The following is a 22,522-nucleotide window of genomic DNA, read 5'->3' as shown; positions in this document are numbered from 1 at the left end:
AAGGTATAAGAAATGAAAAAAATGACTAAGGTGACCTTCTAGCATCATTTCCCAAACTTGTGTCATTCGTTACCTCCATTATGATCGTGTCTTATCTTTGATCCACTGGCATTGTTACTTAATATTTTTCAATGAACTAACTTTTCAATCCTTAGCAATATTATGGATGGTATTAAAGGTCTGATGTGCTTACTAGATCTTGTTTGTTTGTTCCTAATTACATATTAGAGTAAAGAAAGAATGGAGGAAGTACAGGATAAAGGAGTGACCCGGGGAGAATGGATTAATAATGAAAAACTCCATTAAAGTAAGGCTTGAACTGGGCTGTGAAACATGGATTTGATTTGACTTGTTAGAAGGTAAAGCAAGAGATATTTTAGGAAAAGGAAACTAAACAAAGGCTGAATTAGATATGGTCAAAATATGTTAAGCTGTCAAAATATTCAAACTAGCTCTCCAGGTACAACTAGGAATCACAGCTGGCTTTTGAAAGATCAACACCAAGGAATCACCGTAACAGGTAAGAGGATCCCTGTCATGTTAAGAGAAAGCATAGTTACGTACAAATAAAATAGTTATAAAGTCTCTCCTATGGGATTCATGGTACCAATGAGCAGACATAATTTTCTGCACACCAAAACTTTTTGGGGAGCCATATTAATAAACTTACTTAAAATATTATTTTAGAGTAAACATTATGAGTTTTAGTGAAGTGCTGAGACACAGCTCAGTAGCTTGGCACCATGGGATCCATTTAAGGAACTACTGTAATGAAATTCAGTGTTATTTTTAAAAAGAACTTGTTTGAAACAAATATAAACATGCTGAGAAATGGAATGAAAAACTAGTTTTAGCAATATTAAGTTTAACCTGATGAGCTAATATGTTAGCTTTCACAAATGAGAATTTGATTTTAGATTTCACTATGTTTAAAATATCAAAATACTGACTTTTTAAAGTGTGCACTTACCTCTATCAGGTAGTTCTGGCTTCCGTACATAACATACTGGGGGGCGAGGCTGTAAATCATGTAGCTAGTGTGAAGCACAATAAGCAGAAGTATCATGCAGAGAAACAAGAGCGCCTGGGGCCTGGTTCTCCCCCTTCTGATTTTATACAACTGGAACGAAAGAACACAGGGATGATATTCCAGCAACACGTTTCATGTGAAGGGACTGAGTCCCACGCCTTTGTTAGGGGGGTAACGAACACAGTTCAATCCACCGTTTCTTTTTCCCAAAATAAATGCTAAGAATTCTTAACCTTTCCAGATAATTATAAGAATAACAAAGAATAACAACGCTTTCCCTGTAAAGCTTCTAGGTTTAGATTCATGTGTATTTTAAAAACTCAAGACCTAGAGAATATATTTGTACTCACACGGTCTGTTTCAGAAAAATCTTCTAAACTTATTATGTAATAGCATCTGTTAGAAGTTCCTAGAGCTAAGAAGAACTGAGAACTACTTCTATCTAAAGATTAGAGGAGTTTCAACTGTAAGTATTACTAATATATTTGAGTTTTATATAATATTACTTCCCAAGGACAGACATGCCACATGTTTTAAATACTCATTTCTATGAAATACGATATCCTCATGTTATACTCTACTATAAAACTATAATATAGTTTATGGTAATTTATGTTCATCTGACTACAGCTATTTTCACATGTATCCATACAGGAGGGAAACTAAAACATGTGGTAACAGATAGAAGGAGCCTGGTGACGGGCTTCATTTCAACGGCAGAGCACATTTTTATTCTAGCAACTAAAATAGCACCTCCCTGTTTTATTACTAGATTGTAGTACAGTATAGAGTAATAGGACTCCAATACTGGACGGGATATGATCACCTAAAAATGTACGTTTCCCAGCTTCCCTACTCCTAGTAGTGGCTGGTAGTGATAAAACATTAAACGTCAAAAGGAAAGCAGTCTGTTGGGGACTTCTGGGAAAGTCTTGCTTTTTGATATAGGTATCACCACTTCTCCTAGCTACGTTTTCCTTATGGAACACGGACAGAATAAATGGGGTTGAAGCAGCCTTATCACAATCATGAGGGAGAAGCCAAGAGGAATCCAGAGATATTAGACTTGATTTTTGAGCTACTGAAGCAATGCTAGATTTTAAGAATGTTCCACAGCAAGAAGTCTTTCATTAGTTCAAGCCACTATTTAACTGAATTTTACCCACAGCTGGAAGTATGAAGATGATGTATCTCGTTTTAAAATTCTTAATTTATATCAAGATGACTCTAAGAGGAAAATGACCCTTTCTCCAAACATACAGTAATCTTTCACTCCCAGTAGTAAGGGCCATCTTTTGAGCTACCATGAGTCCAGCTGTGCTTCAGTGTGTTCCCATGAAGCCTAACACTAAGGAAAATAATAGAACTTCTAGCCCAGGACTTCTCCACCTCGGCACTACCGATGTTTTCGGCTGGAAAGTCTTTGCTGTGGGAGGCTGCCCTATGCAATGCAAGATGTTTAACCGAATCCCTGTACTCTAACCAACAGATGCCAGTAGCGCCTCCTAGTTATAACAACTGAAAACATCCCCAGACTTTGCCAAATGGATCCGGGAGGGCAAAAGCGTCCCTGTAGACGAAGAGCACTTTTATGTTAACGTGAAGTGAAAAAGCTAGTATTTCCATTTTTGGTATCAAGATATTTACAACTTCTATATTATAAATCTAAGATAATTTGCAATAATGGAGATTATGCACAAAATGATGAAAAAATCAAAATGATATTGTAACATATACTCACTCTAATCCAAAAGAACCATATGCCAATATTTCGAATCCCCGCCATTGAAGTAAAAATAAAGTACATAACAATAGTTGTTATAAGAATATAATCAAGAGGAAACACCTGAAAAAAGATAAAATTAAACTTAATACACAAACAATAAGGGCTTTAGAAGTCACGTAAAATTAACTGAAAATTCATTGTTCATATTTGGCAACGTTTAAAATATCAACCCTGATCAGGTTACTATGATAATGCAAAAAAAAAAAAAAAAAAACCTGCAAGAAACAATTACCAAACTATTACCAAATTGCTCAGTATCATTATCCTAAGGAAAATCCTATAACAAATTAAACTAAAAATTACATTTATATATGGAATAAAAGACTTCGTTAAAAAGTAAAAACGGGAAGTGCTTGGAAAAGTTCACCCCTAAGTCTTATCACGTATCCCCAAATCAAGTTATGTATAACATGAGAGTTCAGTAATACATCAATACAATAATTTTTAAAGCAACATATCAACATAGAAGTTATATGTAAATAAAAAGCCAAATCAGCAGAGGGCACAAGCATATACTTCCAAGTACTAATAGGTTTGTCAACATAATAATTTGACAGAGTGTGACAATGTTTGCTAGAGTATAAAATGGATGATTTTTTTACTTACTGTTTGTAGTAAAGGCAAAAGCATATTCAGTGGATTACTCAGGTTAGCTCCAAAAATTATGAAACCAGAATCTATTCCAGCTGAATGAAGAGCTTTATCCAAACTATAACAAAAAAATGTATAAAGAGTGAATTTACATATTGCACCACATTTTCAGTTACTTTAGAAAGAATATCATCATAACTTAAGCATGCAGACTCAATGGAGACAAAGAAAACCACAGATAACAAATTAAACCTCACTTAAATATCTTACAGATATTGTTCAATTGATACAGAATAAAGAAATACTGTCTATTATTGGAGCTTTTTACTCATTCTTTGAGTTAATGCTATAGAACACTTGAAGTAAAATAGCTACTTAAGATGAATAGGGCTACACTAATGGAATTCAGTGTGGAAAATGTATAATATCATAGGATGTGTGTTAGTGCTTTAGAAAATGTGTCTACTGTACTTACTTGGACAGGAAGAGAGAAATTATAAACAGCAAGGCAACTAAGATGAAAAATATTCCCCAAATGATCTAAAAGCAAAAAAATAATAAATCGTTAAAATATACTTCTGAAGTTGATATTAAAAGCACAAAACCATTATGCTCAATGGGTTACTAGCATACGACAATGATGTAAAAAAAATGACCTAAGATAAATTTTAATTTAATATGTAATCATATAGTATATAATCCTAGGCACACATCATCTAAATTTTCATTATGAGACTATTTGAGAACAAAAACACAAAAGAGACAATGCATTTGAAAGTTTTCATTGGTAAGTAAACAAATGAGACTCTTTGCTAGGTCCAATAAAAGGTTTATATTCAGTTATACTCAAATATAAAAAGTTAACTGAAAACTACATTAAGACTAATATACATACACAAAAAACCAAAACCAAGAAACTCATCAGGTTACGTTAACCTGTTGTTAAAACAGAGAAGTTGGAACATTTTCTCACAGAAGTAATGAGATACTATATAGCTGACCCTTGGACAATGCAGGGGTTAGAGGCACTGACCCTCTGCACAGTCAAAAATCTGCATAGAACTTACAGTCGGCCCACTGCGACATCCAGATTCAACCTACTGCGGATGGCATGGTGCTGTAATATGTGCTACTGAAAATTATCCATGTGTAAGTGGACCTGAGCAGTTCACACCATGCTGTTCACGGGTCAGCTGTGTATATCTTATAAATAGATTATACCACAGCCTAAAAAATTCTATATAACTGATAATATTCTTGAAATAGAGTACTAACAGCACTGAAGAAACTGTCATATAGAACTCTCTCTGCGGAAGGATGTGGTAATAAGCATTGTACACTTCCTTGTACTCAAGTATGAACTTTATAGTATGAAAGGATATGTATTTAGTATGAAAGGATAGCATATGAACTTTATAGTAGGACCACAGAAAACAAGGAAAACAATGATTGGAACTGGGTCTCTAAGGAATAAAATTTCAGAATAAAAAAAGGGATGAAATCTATGTTTGGCGAGAGCCAAAAGGAAGATTCCTATTAAGTACAGTTAAGTGTTTCGGTTTGTCCTTTGCCTGGAATTGATAGGAATAGATGGGAAACATCATGAATGTTAAGGAGATTTTTCATCTTATTTCACATGATCGTTGAGTATATTTTAGAATTCTGACAGGATAAAAAAAGTAGAATAACAACCCATTATCCTACCCAGCATATAAAGATGAATCTGGAAAAAAATTTTAGGACTGTGTTCTAGGGAACTCTTCAGTTCTGAAAGAGTGCCTTTAGAGCTCACTGGAAGAAGCAGCTTGGCAAGAGAGGACCAAAAAGACTATAGGCTTCCTGGGGGTGCAGTGGTTAAGAATCCGCCTGCCAATGCAGGGGACATGGGCTCGAGCCCTGGTCCAGGAAGATCCCACATGCCGCGGAGCAACTAAGCCCGTGCACCACAACTACTGAGTCTGTTTTCTAGAGACCGCAAGCCGCAACAAAGAGTAGCCCCTGCTTGCTGCAACTAGAGAAAGTCTGGGCGCGGCAACGAAGACCCAATGCAGCCAAAACCAAACAAATAAATAAATAAATTTATTTAAAAAAAAAACACAAAAAACGACTATAGGCGTCATTTGAAATAAAGACCCCTGCATGTATCCATTTTACATATGGGGTTTCACATGAGCATTCATTTATTTAAAAATATTTCATTGCTAAGTAAGTGTGAAGTGACCCCTTCACAGTAACAGAAGTTTATTAGTAGCAGGTAAAGGAGCGCACACAATCTTCTACTCGTTGCTAAATAAGTGTGAGTGACCCCTTCATAGTAACAGAGTTTATCAGTAGCAGGTAAAGGAGCGTACACAATCTTCTTCTACTAGGTTTGAGCATGGCACTTGATGCCTAAGTGAACTGGAGACAATATCCTTACACTGAGGAAACATATTACTTCCCAGTAGCCTGTTGATAAGAAACAGCTTGTAGCATGAGGTAGTACAGCTGCCAACTACCAATGAGCAGTAGAGGAACATGACCCAGAGACAGCAGGAGAAATTAACATTCCCCTCCCCTGATCCCCATTTTGGGGGAGGAAAAGAAAAGAAAATCCTTAACTACTTTCCCACTCTGTTGAGATGCATGACCCAGAGTTAGACTGTTTAATCACAGCTACTTACAAAACAAAGAAAAAATATTAAAAAGATAAATGGTTTATAAAGACCAAGGAAACTGTATATATTTATATATAAGAACTTAAGTTAGTACTTCCAGAATCATGTCAGTGGTGACCACCCTGGGCTGACCTAAATGCTACATATTCCACACTAGCTATAGTGTTAGTTTTAAAATAAAAATTAAGCCAGGGCTTCCCTGGTGGCGCAGTGGTTGGGAGTCCGCCTGCTGATGCAGGGGACACGGGTTCGTGCCCCAGTCCGGGAGTATCCCACGTGCCGCGGTGCGGCTGGGCCTGTGAGCCATGGCCGCTGGGCCTGTGCGTCCGGAGCCTGTGCTCCGCAACGGGAGTGACCACAACGGTGAGAGGCCCGCGTACCGCAAAAAAAAAAATTAAGCCAAAGAGATGACATCAGTAAAGGTAACAGAATAAGAACGTCTGAAAATCCTTTCCCCCCTAAAAGCAATGAGAAAACTGGCATAAATGGTCAGAATCAACTTTTTTAACACTCTGGAAATTAACCAGAGGCATGCAACAATCTAGGAGCATTTATTCAGGAAAAACAGCTGAATCTCAGCAAGAGCACAGAGCACTGTGGCATTCCGACTTGCTCTAGTACCAATCCCTCCTCTCTCGTGCATGGTAGATGGCCTGTAAAAGCCATAAGCCTGGTAGCCACCTGTGAAAGCAGAAAGGGGCTGAAGTTCTCTCAGAGTCTCCTTCCCAGAGAACTGCCATTACTCGACCCGCCTGGTAATGCCATGGACGATCCCATTTGCAAGACTGTCTGTGTTTGGCCTGAACTGGAGTTCACACAGTGCAAAAATTCCTTTTCCGCAGGAGTGTCTGTCAAAAAATTACAGGCAACCAATGAACTTCATGGCCACAAGAGCTAGTCAATATCAGGCAAAAAAATAAACTAACTAAAAAGATTAAAACGGAAACCTAGGGAATGAGATGTCCACAGGTGCTCTGAAAAGTTTCCACATATTCCTGGGAATGAAGAAGGCCCTGTGCATGCTCAGGAAAGACAGGAGTGGCCTAAATGTCCACTTGTGGTTGACCCCGAAGCTCTGTCTGCACGAGCAGGAAGTGCAGGAGAAGGCAGCACTGCAGTGCCAGCCTGGGTGCTGAACTCATGTCTCCACTCACACACAGCCCCTCAGCAAAGACTGAGACTTACTGGTTCTAGGTGTTTAGAAAATCTTCGTCCAGTTATTAACTAAAGTAACCAAGCAGAAACTTGGGTGACTACACACAACAAAGAATACAGACTTTACAGAATAATTCACAAAAGTCACTAAACAAACAACAAAGAGTAATAACAGCAAATCCAGGGGAGACTCTGATCTCCAGAGTTACCACATTATATTATTTAAAACTTCCCAGGTTTTAACCAAAAAAAAAAAAAAATTAAAGAGACATGCAAAGCAGCAAGAAAGTATGACTAATAGAAGAAACAAATCAACAGGCACTGTCCTTGAGGAAGTCCTTGATGACACTGAACTTACTCGACAAAAACTTTAAAGCCACCATTTTAAATATGTTCAAGGAACTAAAGAAAAGCATGTCTTAAGAACTAAAACAAATTATGAGAACAATTTCTCACCAAATACAGAATATCAACAATGAAATGGAAATTATAAGAAAGGAAGTGAATTGAAATTCTCAAGATGAAAAATATAAAAACTGAAACAAAAAGCTCACTAGAAAACAAAGTGAAAAGTTCAGCAGATCTGATCAGTCAGGAGAAAAGAATCATTAAACTTGAAGATAAACTGATTGAGATGATCAAGTCTGAGGAACAGAATACAGCTCCTTAAGGTCATAGGACTGAGGTCTTCATCTCTTTGCTGGCTATCAGCTGGGAGCCTCTCAGTTCCTTGAAGGCATTCATTTCCTGCATTCCTTTTCACGTCCCCTCCATCCTCAAATCAGTAATGGCAGCTCAAGTCTTACATTCTGAATGTCTCTTTCTTACACTTTACTTTAGCACATCTCTCTGACTCTAGCCATGGAAGTTCTCTGCTTTTATGGACTTGTGCTGCTAGATTGGGCCCATCAAGATAATCCAGGGTCAGCTCCATATTTTAAAGTCTATAACATTAATCGCATCTGCAAAGTCCCTTTTGACATTTCGTGTATATTATACTCACAGGTTTCAGGGATTAGGGCATGGACATCACTGGGGGAAGACAGAGGCATTCTGTCTATCACAAAAAATGATAGTGATTCTTTGTTGGATTTAATGGTTTTTGGCATGAATCCTACTTTGTCTAATAGCACAATCATTACCTGCTTTTTTATTGTTTCCATTTGCTCAGTATATCTTTCAGTACACATTGTTAGCCTTTGTGAATCACTGTTTTAGGATAGTTATATCCTGCTTTCTGAGGAAAATTAAAAATTTTTCTTTTAATAGTGAGTTAGGTCCATTCACATTTATTGACATGACTAACACGTTTCGCCTCAAAAATATCTTGTTGTTTGATAACTGTGTGTATATTTCCCGTGTTTCTTTCTCCACTTAATGTGAATTCCTTGCTCTTTGATTTTTAGTTCTTTTGTTAAGAGGTTTATATTTTTGTTCTAGTGTACTTAAATTTTCAAGTGCCCTTAGCCCCCATTTCCTTATTCATTCCTTTACTAAACAATTTATTAGTTTTTACGTGTCTAACCTATTGCCTATGCAGTAATCTATGAGAAGTTCTTTTCTTTCTCTCCCTTCTTAATTACATTATTTCTATTCATCAGCACATGTTTGTGCCTTATTCTCTGCCCTAGCCCACACCTTCTCTCCACAGACCTACAATATTACATGTTCACCATTTTTCCCTTCGCTGATGTTTACGTTCTTACCTCTTAATTGGTCCAAGCTTGGCAACGAGTGGATTTCTCAAAAGAGCTCAGGGTACAGATCCCATAACTGTTTTTCTAAAGGCTATTTTGGCTAAATATAAATTCCTTGGTTCTGCCAACTACAAACTGGCACTTGCCACCTGCCTCTACAAGGACTAGGTCACAAACCGCTGCAGCTGCTGACCTTCAACCCCTGAAAGGAGCTCAGGGTGGAGATCAGGAGTGAGGCCCTCTGTGCTCTGGGAAAAACGGCAGAACAGACCTTCATATAGTTAGATATTTTCAGGAGACGATGTATAAGGACTAGGTCACAAACCGCTGCAGCTGCTGACCTTTAACCCCTGAAAGGAGCTCAGGGTGGAGATCAGGAGTGAGGCCCTCTGTGCTCTGGGAAAAACGGCAGAACAGACCTTCATATAGTTAGATATTTTCTGGAGAAGATTGTATGAGCCCGATTCCTGCATCTGCTGGTATCTAGAAAAGCACTACCATCATCACCAGTGACGTCTGCTCCTCAGGACCAGCAGCCAGCCTCTGCCTCAACGTGTGCTTGAATGCACGTGTCCCCTTCCCTGACATCGTATAGAATACTGCCCTTCCCCCCAGCTCCTGCAAGCGGTTCCTCAGAGCTACCCGAGAGGCTGTCTCCCGGGCTATAGTCCACATTTTGCCCCAAATAAAACTTAACTCACAACTCTCACGTTGTGTGTGTGTGTGTTTTTTTTCAGTCGACAGTTCATACGTTTTCATTGAGTTTGTTTGTTTGTTTTTAATGTTCCTCCATTCCTGCCTTGCTTTGTATGTTTTTTAAAAAGTCTAACAATGTTGCCCTTGTGAGTTGATTTTTTTTTCTTAGAAATCCTGAGGATTTTTAATTTTACTAGGAAAATTGCACATAAACTTTCCCAGGTACAAAGTGTCTATTTCTTGTCTATTCATGAAATAGAATAATATATGGTGCTCCAAGGACAATGGTGCCTCAAGGACAAAGGACGACACTGCTTGAAAAAGTGTCAGTGTTACACCCCCTACCAGACTCTTACTCGCCCTCCCCCCCATGTTGCCTAGTTTGTTTGTTTGTTTTTAATGTTCCTCCATTCCTGCCTTGCTTTGTATGTTTTTTAAAAAGTCTAACAATGTTGCCCTTGTGAGTTGATTTTTTTTTCTTAGAAATCCTGAGGATTTTTAATTTTACTAGGAAAATTGCACATAAACTTTCCCAGGTACAAAGTGTCTATTTCTTGTCTATTCATGAAATAGAATCTATGGTGCTCCAAGGACAATGGTGCCTCAAGGACAAAGGACGACACTTCTTGAAAAAGTGTCAGTGTTACACCCCCTACCGGACTCTTACTCGCCCTCCCCCCCATGTTGCCATGGTTACGAAATTCCTGAGCCCACCTGGGTGACACCCACCTGGGCAACGGGACCTGTCCCAAATAAGGAAAGGCATCTGCCCTGCCCCACTCCCACCCTACAGAAGGAAGGTATATGTGCCTCGATCAATCAGTAAATGAAATTTTTACCTCAGACCATTCCTTTGTTTTCTGGCTATAAAAACTGATCAACAGCACATGCTCGGGCTCGACTCTCCCAGACTACTAGGAATTCGGCCCGCTGTTCTGGCACGACCCTTCCCTCTAATAAATCCTGTCTTTACATTCTGCCTTGTGTCTGGAAATTCTTTTCCAACCAGCGTTCGGACCACAACAGAATATTCATGACACGTGGATTCAGGTCTATTTATTTTTTGGTGTTTTGCGGGAGATTATGCATTTCAATATTCTGCTAATTTGTTTTGTTTTGCTACTGCATGGAAACCACTACACACAGGTAGTTTTTCTTTCTCTTTCATTTCAACACTCCTTTTCTGATCCTTTTTACTTCATCTCGTTTTCCTTCTCTTGGTTATCTTTCTGGCTTTCTTCAAAGCCTCCCCTTACTAAATTTTATTTGATTCTATTCTCCTTTGGACACCTTGGAATTTTGTTTTCATTTCTGAAATTAAGTGTATTTTCCCCTCTGAGTTCAACTCTCTTCATTTCTACCTGCTTTTTGGCCACTTCTGTTTTTGGTTTTTTAAATAGTGGTAAAATACAAATAACATAAACTTACCATCTTAACCATTTTTAAGTGTACAGTTTAGTTGTGTTAAATACATTCACGCTGTTGTGCCACCAATCTCCAGAATTATTTTCATCTTGCAAAACTGAAACTCTGTACCCATTAAACAACAACTCCCCATACCTCCTGCCCCCGCCTGGAGACCACCACTCTACTTCCTGTCTCTATGAACCTGACTGCTCTAGGCACCTCATATACAGTATTTGTCTTTTTGTGACTGGCTTATCTCACCTAATTCTGGGGGGTTTAAGATCAATCTTAGGCCCACCTCCGAATCTTCTCTTCTCTTTACCATGCAATTTTTCCCAGACTGTCTTTGCTTAACACAAAGTTTTGTAGTAAAAGCTGGAGAGAAAACTTGCTGGACTTGGGGATTTTTGTTGTTGTTTTTACTTATAAGTACGGTTGATTCTCCTTTGCAGATCTGGCATTTGCAAGCCCACTGCTCACTAAAATTTATTCATGACCTTAAATCAATACATGTGGCTCTTGGCAGTCTTTTGCAGATTACATGCAGAGAGGTAAAAATTCTAAGTCACCGGATGCTCAAGTTCCTAGCTGAGGCTGAACCAGGCCACACTCTGCTTTCTTGTTTCAGCTCTCACACTGTAAACAAGTACCCTGTAAGTGGTCTACTTAGTGCTACATTCTTTGCATTTTTTGTGCTTTTTGTTGGTAACTTTGTTGTTTAAAATGGCCCCCAAGCATAGTGCTGAAGTGCTGTTTGGTTCCTAAGACTAAGAAGGCTACAATTACTGAGAAAACAGATGTGTTAGTTTTGTTCAGGCATGAGTTATACTGCTGTTGGTCCTAAGTTCAATGTTAATGAATCGACATTATGTCAGTTGTTCTTGAACACAAACACATAACAAACAAGGTTATGTACTGATCAGTCACTGATATCCAAGACCCAGTCCAAGCCTTTCTACGCACTTGAGGCTTACTGCTATGCCAGTGTAAAGATGCGATAGGTCATTTACCCTTACATGAACTTCAATATCCATACCATAATGTTACTGGTAAAGAGGGGCAGAATGCTCCACCCTACAATATGCCTCTTTGGCATAAGGATTATTTTAAGCCATTTTTAAGAAACAGCAGAAACAGCAGCTCTGAAAACTGACACTGACAGTTACCCTTTTTAAGAGATATTTACATTTATAAGGGAAATCTCCATTTGTAAAGGTGGAAGAGGGTGATGACCAAATCTTCAGAAACTCTTATCAATGCAGAAGGCAACTACTTAAAGCTCGTCCTGTAAACAAGTATCTAGAAGAATAAAAACTTAGGGAGAAATTTAAACAAGGAGGCAAATGACTGATACACTCTACTTACATACAGTACTGGTGGGGGGGGGGGATTTTGCCACCAGAAAATGTGTCCCTCTGGCATGAGAATTAATCTCGGCTGATTATTTTTAGGAAACAAAAGACTCAGAGTCTTTCTTATTACCACCACGCCCACCCCACCCTGCAGCTGCCTAAAGAATTAGATAAAGGGCCTGTTCCCAGAATAGAGTTGTCACCAGACATGTCTGCAAGGAATAAGGGCCAGGCGTGGCAGGAACCTTGGCAGGGCCTGGAGCTCTGAGTCCACTCTGTTCCTTTGTCTCTCCTGGTCTAGCAAACACTTGTCTACCAAACATTGGCTTTTCCATCTCCATGTGAGTTTCCTTCCTCCCCTTTGAAGTCTCAAACCACTACCCCCAACATCCTCCTTTGTCTTTCGCTGAAGGTAGTATTTAAGGAGAAGGTTTTCGGCTGTTTTGGCGAGTTATTCAGTTCTACTGGGTCTCTCCCATGTGTACATGTTATCAAACTTTTGTTTGAATTTCTCCTGTTCATCTGTCTCATGTCAATTTAATTCTTAGACCAGACAGAAGAACCCAGAAGGGAAGAAGAAAATTTCTTCCTCCCCTACAGCTGAAAACTATAAGACACTGCTGACAGAAATTAAAGGAGACATAAATAAATGGAAAGACATCCCATTATTTACAGTTTGAAAGACTTAATACGTTAAAAATGACAATACTACTGAAAATGATCTACAGATTCAATGCAATCCCTATGAAAATCACAATGATGTTCTTTGCAGAGACAAGAAAATCCATCAGGAAATTCATGTGGAATTTCAAGGAACCCTGAATAGCCAAAACAATCTTGAAAAAGAAGAACAAAGTTACAGGACTCACACTTCCTTATTTCAAAATTTACTACAAAGCCACAGCGATCAAAACAGTATGGTGGGCTTCCCTGGTGGTACAGTGGTTAAGAATCCGCCTGTCAATGCAAACACAGGTTTGAGCCCTGGTCCGGGAAGATCCCACATGCCACAGAGCAACTAAGCCTGTGTGCCACAACTACTGAAGCCCATGCACCTAGAGCCCATGCTCTGCAACAAGAGAAGCCCTCGCACCGCAACTAAGAGTAGCCTAGCCCCCTTCCCTGACTTCCAATGGGCAGTTGCTTGCTGCAACTAGAGAAAGCCCATGCGCAGCAATAAAGATCCAACGCAACCAAAAATTAATAAATAGATTTATATATATATATATATAAAAAATACAGTATGGTACTGGCCTAAAGACAGACATAAAGAATGAAAACAGACCCTTGTCCTTCACTATACATAAAAATTAACTCAAAATAGATCAAAGATCTAAATGTAAGAGCTAAAACTATTAAACTCTTAGGGGAAAAACCTTCATGGCATTGTATTTGGCAATTATTTTTTGTATATGACACAAAAAACATAGGTAGTAACAAAAGCAAAAATGAACTGGACATCATCAAAATTAAAAAAACTTTGTGTATCAAAGGACATTATCAACAGAATGAAAAGACAAGCCAAGAATAGGAGAATATTTACAAATCATGTATCTGATAAGGAGTAACATTCAGAATGATACTGAGCAAGGCCCTGTGGGTCACCAGGGAACAAAGCCTTTCTGTGCCCCCCATTTCTCTGATTATAGGAAATACGCTTCATTCAGCTTCCATGACCTTCCCTGACTTCCAATGGGCAGATTCAAGCAGTTGGTAATTAGGGAAGGGAGGGGATGGGAGACAAGGGAGAAACAAACAGTCAAGAGAAACAATAGTGCAGCCTTGAGGCAAGGTCCTGGTGTCCCAATCAATGCATACACACAAACGTATCTTTGAGCTGCTCTGTAGATACTGAAACCCCCTGCAGGTGGGAGAAGTTAATGATTAATGATGGTATGCTGCCCACAAGCATGCAGACCCCAGACCAGTCGGAACCTGAAGGCTGATGATGCAGACTCGGGCTTACCTCACCGCCAACCCATCAGAAGAATGCAAGCCCATCACTGCCTTGATCCTTATCACCTACCCGAAAGCAGGAGCCCCGACTATAAGACCTCTCCCTATCCCCCAGGGAGGGGAGCACTAGTGCTAGCCCGCTGTGTTCCCTCTTTGCCTGTCACAGAGGTAAAGCTACTCTTTCTCTTTCCTCCAAAACTGTCTCTGAATTTCTAGTCAGCACCAGAGCACAGAGGGCCAATATTTTGGCAACAAGAATATTAAAAACAAACAAACAAACCAACCGAAATAAACATTTCTCCAAAGTAAAGATACAACGCCAACAATCAAGTGAAAAGATGCTCAATGTCACTAATCATTAAGGAAATGAAAATGAAAACCACAATGAGATATCACTTCACAACAATAAGGTTGGCTATTATCAAAACAAAGGAAAATAAGTGTTGACAATGATATGGATAAACTGGAACCCTGTGCCTTACTGGTGGGCGTGTAAAATGGTGCAGCCACTGTGGAAAACAATTTGTAGGTTCTTCAAAAAGTTATACCAGGACGGACAAAAGATCTCTCAATTCCATTTCTAGGTATATACTCAAAAGAACTGAAAGCAGGGACTCAAACAGATACTTGTATACCAATTACCTTGGAAGCATTATTCACAATAGCCAAAAGTTGGAAATAACCCAAATGTCCACCAACAGATGGATGGATAAACAAAAAGATGAATGGAAAAACAAAATTGATATTATTCAACCTTAAAAAGGAATGAAATTTTGATACATCAAAAATATGGATGGGGCTTCCCTGGTGGCGCAGTGGTTGAGAGTCCGCCTGCCGATGCAGGGGACGCAGGCTCGTGCCCTGGTCTGGGAAGATCCCACATGCCGCGGAGCGGCTGGGCCCGTGAGCCATGGCTGCTGAGCCTGTGCGTCCGGAGCCTGTGCTCCGCAACAGGAGAGGCCGCATACCGCAAAAAAAAAAAAAAAAAAAAAAGAATACGGATGATCTTTGAAGACATTATGTGAAGTCAAATAAGCCAGACACAAAAGGACATATAATTCACTTATATGAGGTAACTAGAATAGGAAAATTCAGAGAGACGGAAAAGAGAATAGAGGTCATTAGGAGATATAAGCTGGGCAGGGGTGAAACAGGAGGGAATGGGGCAGGGCACAACCTTTAAAAGAATGACAGAGCTATTGGATATGAAATAACCTGGTTAGAACCAACTAGGTTCAAGTTGGCGGAAGATTCAAGTTCCAGTGACACTGAGCCTCATTATACGCTCAACATAACACATCAGCTAAATGACATATCCACAGGTGCCATGATGGTTCTGAGGCTGACCAAAAAATGTCAACAAGTGGGTGGGGCCCAATTCCTGGAAATCTCTGCCCCTTCTCCAAGATAGTTGGAATAATCCCCCCACTCCTTTCCTTATGAAATTACCCAGCCCATAAAAACTAACCATGCCATATTTCAGGGCCTCTCACCTTCTGAGATGGCCCACTCTCTGTCTGTGGAGTGTGTTTCTCCCAGGGCCATGCTTGCCTTTTAAGATGGACTGCATTCTGTCTATGGACCGTGTATCTCTCTAAATAAATGCACTTCTTACCTATCACTTTGTCTCTCACTGAATTCTTTCTGCGACAAGACATCAAGAACCTGAGCTTCATTAAGTCCTGAGACCAGGTATGTGATCTCAACTAAAAGACAGTGAGTTCAAGTCCCAGTCTGAGTCAGGTGGTTTCACAGGTATGGGGGGGTGGAGGTGCAGAATGGAGAGTTATTGTTGAATGTTCTGTTTGGGACGCTGGAAGGTTCTGGAAATGGAGAGTGGTGACAGTTGCACAAGACTGTGAATGTAAGTCATGCCACACCAACAAATAGTTTAAATGCTAAATTGTATGTTATGTATGTTTTACCACAATAAAAAAAAAGTCTGAAAAAATACGTGATATAATTATGGACATGAATTTATATATCTCTTTATAAATATAAGAGGTATAAATATACAATAATAGGTGTATATATAGTAAAATCTCAAGTTCTATTTAAAACCTAATGGATCTGTAGGTTACCCAGGCCAATTAGCTGTACACACTCGAAGAATGCCCATCTGTCAGGGGCAAGTTTAATCAAGTGTCTAATGAAGATTAGACCGTATGCTTAGAAATGTGCTCGGTATTATATATAAATGCTCTTTTAAGGACCCATTAACTTATTCTAGTTAGATCCTTATTTTTATAAGTGCCTTCAACTCAAAACTAATTTTCTTCCTTGAGTTCCATGGCAGTATTCAAGAAGTTGAAAAATCTATATATAGAACTGTAACAATAGCAGCTGCAATTTTCTGAGCTGCTTACATCAAAAGGCACAGCATACATTATTTCATTTAATTCCCATAACAAAAATAAGTACATAACTCCATTACATGAATGAGAAAGATGAGGTGTAGCAAGGTGAAGTAACAAGAATTTATATGGCTGGTGAGGAGTAGAGCAAGGACTCAATACTACATGTATGTGACAGAAAAGCCATGCTCTGAACCCCTGTGCCTCTGACATGAGACACACATATGCTAGTCAATCATGGAAGTGTGAAATCACAAGATCAGCTGCATCTCAGGGGGTGGGGTGGGGAGGGAGCTACTCTTATGAAAAATAATTATAACATTTTCTTATAAAAAATGGCAAATTGTGGTGTAATTTAATACACTTTATAATAAAGCAAACGTGGATTATACACAGCACCAAACACTACCACCAAATTTTGAGACAGACATAACTTTAAAGAAATTCTGCACCAGGAGCTTCTCAGAGGTATCAAACGACCTCCAGCATGGCTGAGCAGTGCAGAGCAGGGAGCGGCCCTGTCTGCCTGCTCCCACCGGGATGCTACTGTATGAGAAGCACAAACAGCACAGCTTCCCATTTCTGAGTTACATCTGTGTAGTAAGTCATTTTCATACTTCATGTGAGAAAAACTCACATTAAAGCCTCAATTACATAACAGTAAGTTTGCATCCTCAGATTTTTCCATCAGGCATGACTACTACTAGTAACTAATCCTAAGTGTTTCCTATTATTCCTAACTTAAAACCAGATAATAGAAAGACAGGTAAGAATTCCAATCAGTATTCGAGAATACTGATTTATTTATATAACAAAAGGAATAAATGGTAAACTGACGGTACTGGAAGTTTTAGCCCATGCAGTAAGGAGAAAAAAAATCAGAAATCTTGTATTTGAAAGGAAGAAGTAAAACTGTCTTTTACCACTGACATAATCATGTATATAAAAATTCCTTGGGAATCTATAATAAAGCTACTAGAACTAATAATTTAGCCAGGCTGCATGATACAAGGCCAATGTACAGAAATGAATTTCTATATACTAGCAACAAGGAATTGAGAATTGAAATTAAACAAAATAATGTGTAATATTATAAATGAAGATATAGATAAATTTATCAAAATACCTGCAAGACCTCTATACTGAGAACTACAAAACACTGCTGAGAGAAAATTACGATAACATAAACAAACAGAAAGATATCACGCTCATGGATTAGAAGAGTCAATATTAAGGTAACAATTCTCCCCAAATTCACCTACTGATTCAAAGTAATCCCAATAGAAATTCCACTGGGTGTTTTGCGGAGTTATGAGTCAATTCTAAATTTATATGGAAATGCAAAGGATCTAGCAGAGCCGAAATACTGAAAAAGGAAAACAAAACTGAAGACTGACATGCTTGATTTCATGACTGATTATAAAGCTCTAGTAGTCAAGTTTTAGCATAAGAACATGTAGATCAACAGAACAGAAGAGAGTCCACAAACAGAGCCACACATATATACAAGTGATTTGACAAAAGTACCAAGGAAATTCAATGAGCAAAGGATAGTCTTGTCAAAAAAAAAAAAAAAAAAAAAAAAAAGGTGCTGAAACAACTAGCTATCCATATGGAAAATAAAATAAACTTTGACCCCTAAGTCACATCATTCCACAAAATTAACTTAAAATGGACCACAAACCTAAAATATAAGAACTAAAACTATCATCTAGAAGAAACACAGGAGAAAATGCTCTCTATAAAAACTTAAGAAACATCTCTTTGAATGACAGTGTTGAGACAACATAAAAGCAAGGCATAAACTAGGGGTCAACATTAAGAATACACAAATTTGACAAAGTACTTGATTCAGAATATACAAAGAAGTCTCATAACTCGCTCATAAAACAAAAACCTAACTTTCAAAGTGGCCAAAGATTTAAACAGGCCTTTGAGAAAAGATAAACAAATGGCCAATAAGAATACAAAAAGATGCTTAATATCATCAGTCACCAGGGAAATGCAAATCAAAACCATGAGGTAAGATCATACACCCATTAGTACAACTATCACAGTTACAATATAAGTTGACAAGGATGTGAAGCAACTGGAAATCTCATGCTGCTGTGGGAATGCAGAATGGTGCAACCACTTTGAAAAATACTTCACTTATTATAAAGTGAAATGTATATTAAACATTAGATCCAGCAATTCTACTCCTAGGCATTTACTCAAGAAAAATGAATGAATGTAGAGATGTCTACACAAAGATTTGTACACAATGTTCACATCAGCATTAATGATAATAGCCTCAAACTGGAAACAACTCGAATCCCCACTAACAGGTGAGTGGATAAACAAATTGTGATACAGACACACTGGAATACTACTCAGCAAGAAAACAAAATGAACCACTGAAAAGAAATGCAGTAACATGCATGGTATCTCAAAAGCGCTGTGCTGAGCCAAAGAAGCCAGACAAAAGCCTATATATGCCATGGCTCCCCAGAACACATCAAAGTAAACCTCAATGACAGAAGGCCATCAGTGGGTGGCTGGAGTCTGAGCTCAGTGGCACAGGGGAAGACATAAAGTAGCTTTCTGTAGTGATGTAGATCTTCTATACCTACATGCCTACATTTGGCGAAATCAATCTGCACACTTAATAAAGTTGATTTGAAAGTCCCTCTAAACACAGGTACAGTGAAATGGCACAAAGCACTTTTGAAACAAGGCAGCTAATTTTAGTGACCAAGTTATAAATATTTATAAAGAAGCTATATAAACAATTTAGAATCAAGTTAAGGGGTGAGCAGGGTTTCTTCATACCTTTGGTGCTATGAAGACAATCACCTTGGCAAAAGGGACCGAGGTGAGTCTTAAGAAAGGTTTAAAAGTGATACACAGTAGATCTAACTGATTCTGGTAGGTTTTTGAAGAAGTCTTTCAAAAGAGAAGCTTTTTAGGGTAAGCAGTCAGTGCATTTCCTCATTTCCTTTCGAATTATAAGAGGAAGACCACAGTCTGAAGAATTCAAGGCTAGCTAATGATGGTTTAAAAAAAAAAAGGGAAATTAATGGTTTTCCATCTTAAATAATACTTTTACATACTTTCAGAAACATGCCACCTCACAATGAAGCAAATTCTACTGAAATTTTCAATCTGAATATTGAAATCTGCCTATCTGAGAAAGTTCTAATATGGGTCCCAGATCTCCTACGGAAAAGTACAACCTTGTAAAACCAGGAGAATACCACATTACTTACCTATATTTTAATTTAAATCCCCCCAAACCTCTGTTATAATACTTACATGACACATGAGTAAATGAAGCTCAGAGAGGTTACGTACCTTGCCCAAACTACCAAATATCAGAGCTGTGATTTAAAACCAGATTATTTTAACTGCGAAACCCATGCTCTTAAGTTCCACGCTGCAATGCCTCAGAAGGAGAACTCAGCCTCTCTGAAAGGTACTACAGAAACGTGGAACAGTGACAGCATAATTTTGTAAAACCCCACTTACCTTCAGGGGACGCAGGGCAACACCGAATTTAGTCCACCAGCTATTTTCAATGAATTCTAAGTGCCTCTCTCTTTTCCTAAGTGTTCGTAACCTTTCTTCAAGTTGTTTTAAGGCGCGTTTATCCCTTGCTGGCAAAGGTCGACCATCTTTGCTCTGCAAATAACAGAACAAAAGTTTTTTTTTTTTTTTACCATTAAGGTCTTTATAAAGTACCCATCAGATTTAGCAGATCAGGCAACACAAACTTTTTTGGCTCGAGTTGACTCCTTTGGCAAATTTACAAATTGGAAAAAAAAAAGAAAGAAAGAACCCAACAACTTCTATGTGACAATACACATCTCTGAACCCAGATCAGTGTCAGAATGCGACGTGAATGTGTGTACATTTAATGCTGAACATCCTCTTGAGCCCCGTTTTCCAAATACCGTATATGGAAAAGTCATGTGGAGACAGATAAATATTTTTAAAAACATCCTTTTTATGAGGCACTTTATGTTCTTTGCTCAGTTATTCTCCTTCATCTCCAAATTCCTCATCCTATCCCTTGTCTTAACGTATCTGGTCCTACGCTCTCCTTTTGGTCGAGCGACTGTGTTACAGTGTACCTGAGCTGAGGCTTCTCAGCCCCTGACTCAAACACCAGCAGAGTGATGCAGTACTCGTGTGCGGTGTGCACAGGTTTTTGTAACAATCGCTAAGAGCCAGTGCTTTCTTATTCTCCATTTACATTTGCAAATGAGTCATGTTTTCTTCGGCTGGCCTATCTGACAGGTAATTCTCATCTATTTTCATATGATATTTACCGTAACCATGAGCAGTACCTTTCTGTGGCGTCCAAGTGACACTTTCCCACTCGAACTCCCCCTGCCCATAAGTGTCTTCAACTCGGTACAATAATAAACCACAACAACAAGACAACTGCTAAATACTAAAAAGATGAAATATAAATTTTTTTGCTTTTATTGAAGGACCAAGAAAATATTTACACGGGACAACATTTTTCTTTCTTTTTTTTTTTTTTTTTTTAAGTTTTTGGCCAGGCCATGCGGCTTGTGGGATCTTAGTTTCCCAACCAGGGATTGAACCCCCAGGCCCTCAGCAGTGACAGAGTTGAGTCCTAACTACTGGACTGCCAGGGAATTCCCGGGACATTTTTAAACCGTAAAAGCGTTAATAATTAGAGTGTTAAAATCCCTATCAAGGTTTAAATAGGATGCTGGGGAACACGCCGGCCAGTGCTCTGCAGCACAGCCCAGAGGAGCATCAATGTGGAATAAGGGACACACACATTGTTCATTATTTCTATGTATTTCTTGTCCGGGCAGACAAGCCCGGATACCCTTTCATAAGGGGATGTCAGGGTCACAGAGACCTCTCCACAAGACGGCACTGCAATGCTCTGTTCCTGATCGTGTTGCTTCCCAAACGTCACATGCATAACAATCAACAGGACGGTCTGTTCAACGCAGGTTTCTAGACCCTACCCCGAGAGAACACGATTTAGTTAGGTCCCGGGTGGGGCCCGGAATTTGCATTTCTGCCAAATTCCCAGGAGATGCTGATGCTACTGGTCCAGAGACCATACTTTACATACATGGGGCCATTATTATTATTTAACTATCTTCACTGCTTTAGGTACACTGGTTATTATCAAATTGTATCCCTTACAGAAGGGTATTTTCTGAAGACCAGAGGAATAAGACATCTCCCTCCAGAAGACAGATCCAGGCCACGATACTTCAAGCGTGTGGTACTTTATATCTTAACTACACAATTTTTCTCAAAACTACCATTCTAATATCAAAAGGATACCAACAAGGTAGATTTATTTCACTGCTGGCGTTCCCTATTTCAGGAAAATAATTTTTTAGTAAGCTGATTTAAGGGTCCACTGAAAACACACTCAAATTATCTGCCCCTTTGCCGAAGCATCAGTGGGATGAATGGAGGCCCGCTCTGCTGTACCAACTGTCTAAACCAACGTAAGAACTGTGGTCAGACAGACACCAGGAGAGACACCCAGCAGTCAACCAATTATTTCATTTGGAAAAAAAAAAAATGAAGTTACACAGCCTATAAACAATATCCTTTGTTGGAAAAACAGTAAAACGTGAAAGCTGCCCCTCCCATGGTCCCCAACGACCACCCCCTCTTCTGTGGTTATGGCTGTCACAGAGACCATGCATATCTATGTATCTACATGTGCCCCTCTGTGTAAACATACTTATGGTTTTTGTTTTACATAATAGGTAACATTTCCTGTGCCTTATTCTCCTTAAATCTTCCAAATAAAACTCTGAGGTTGATGACAGCATTTTTTTTTTTTTTTTTTTT

The 22,522-nt window shown here is 38.9% G+C and overlaps 1 protein-coding gene across 1 annotated transcript in view; it reads right to left on the bottom strand.

Annotated features, from left to right (window-relative positions):
• Window positions 1-22,522, bottom strand: part of LMBRD1 (LMBR1 domain containing 1) — a 115,163-nt gene that overhangs the window by 26,683 nt on the left and 65,958 nt on the right. Inside the window, exons 9-13 of the mRNA XM_024752146.1 lie at window positions 20,189-20,341; window positions 3,883-3,947; window positions 3,423-3,525; window positions 2,772-2,876; window positions 971-1,120 (exon numbers count right to left, since the gene is read on the bottom strand). Coding sequence (XP_024607914.1) covers window positions 971-1,120; window positions 2,772-2,876; window positions 3,423-3,525; window positions 3,883-3,947; window positions 20,189-20,341 — 576 coding nt within the window. The remainder of the gene's footprint in view (window positions 1-970; window positions 1,121-2,771; window positions 2,877-3,422; window positions 3,526-3,882; window positions 3,948-20,188; window positions 20,342-22,522) is intronic.

Source organism: Neophocaena asiaeorientalis, unplaced genomic scaffold (assembly GCF_003031525.2).
Source record: "Neophocaena asiaeorientalis asiaeorientalis breed wild unplaced genomic scaffold, Neophocaena_asiaeorientalis_V1.1 scaffold544, whole genome shotgun sequence".
Taxonomy (NCBI): Eukaryota; Metazoa; Chordata; class Mammalia; order Artiodactyla; family Phocoenidae; genus Neophocaena; species Neophocaena asiaeorientalis.
This window is presented reverse-complemented; position numbering and strand designations above follow the sequence as displayed.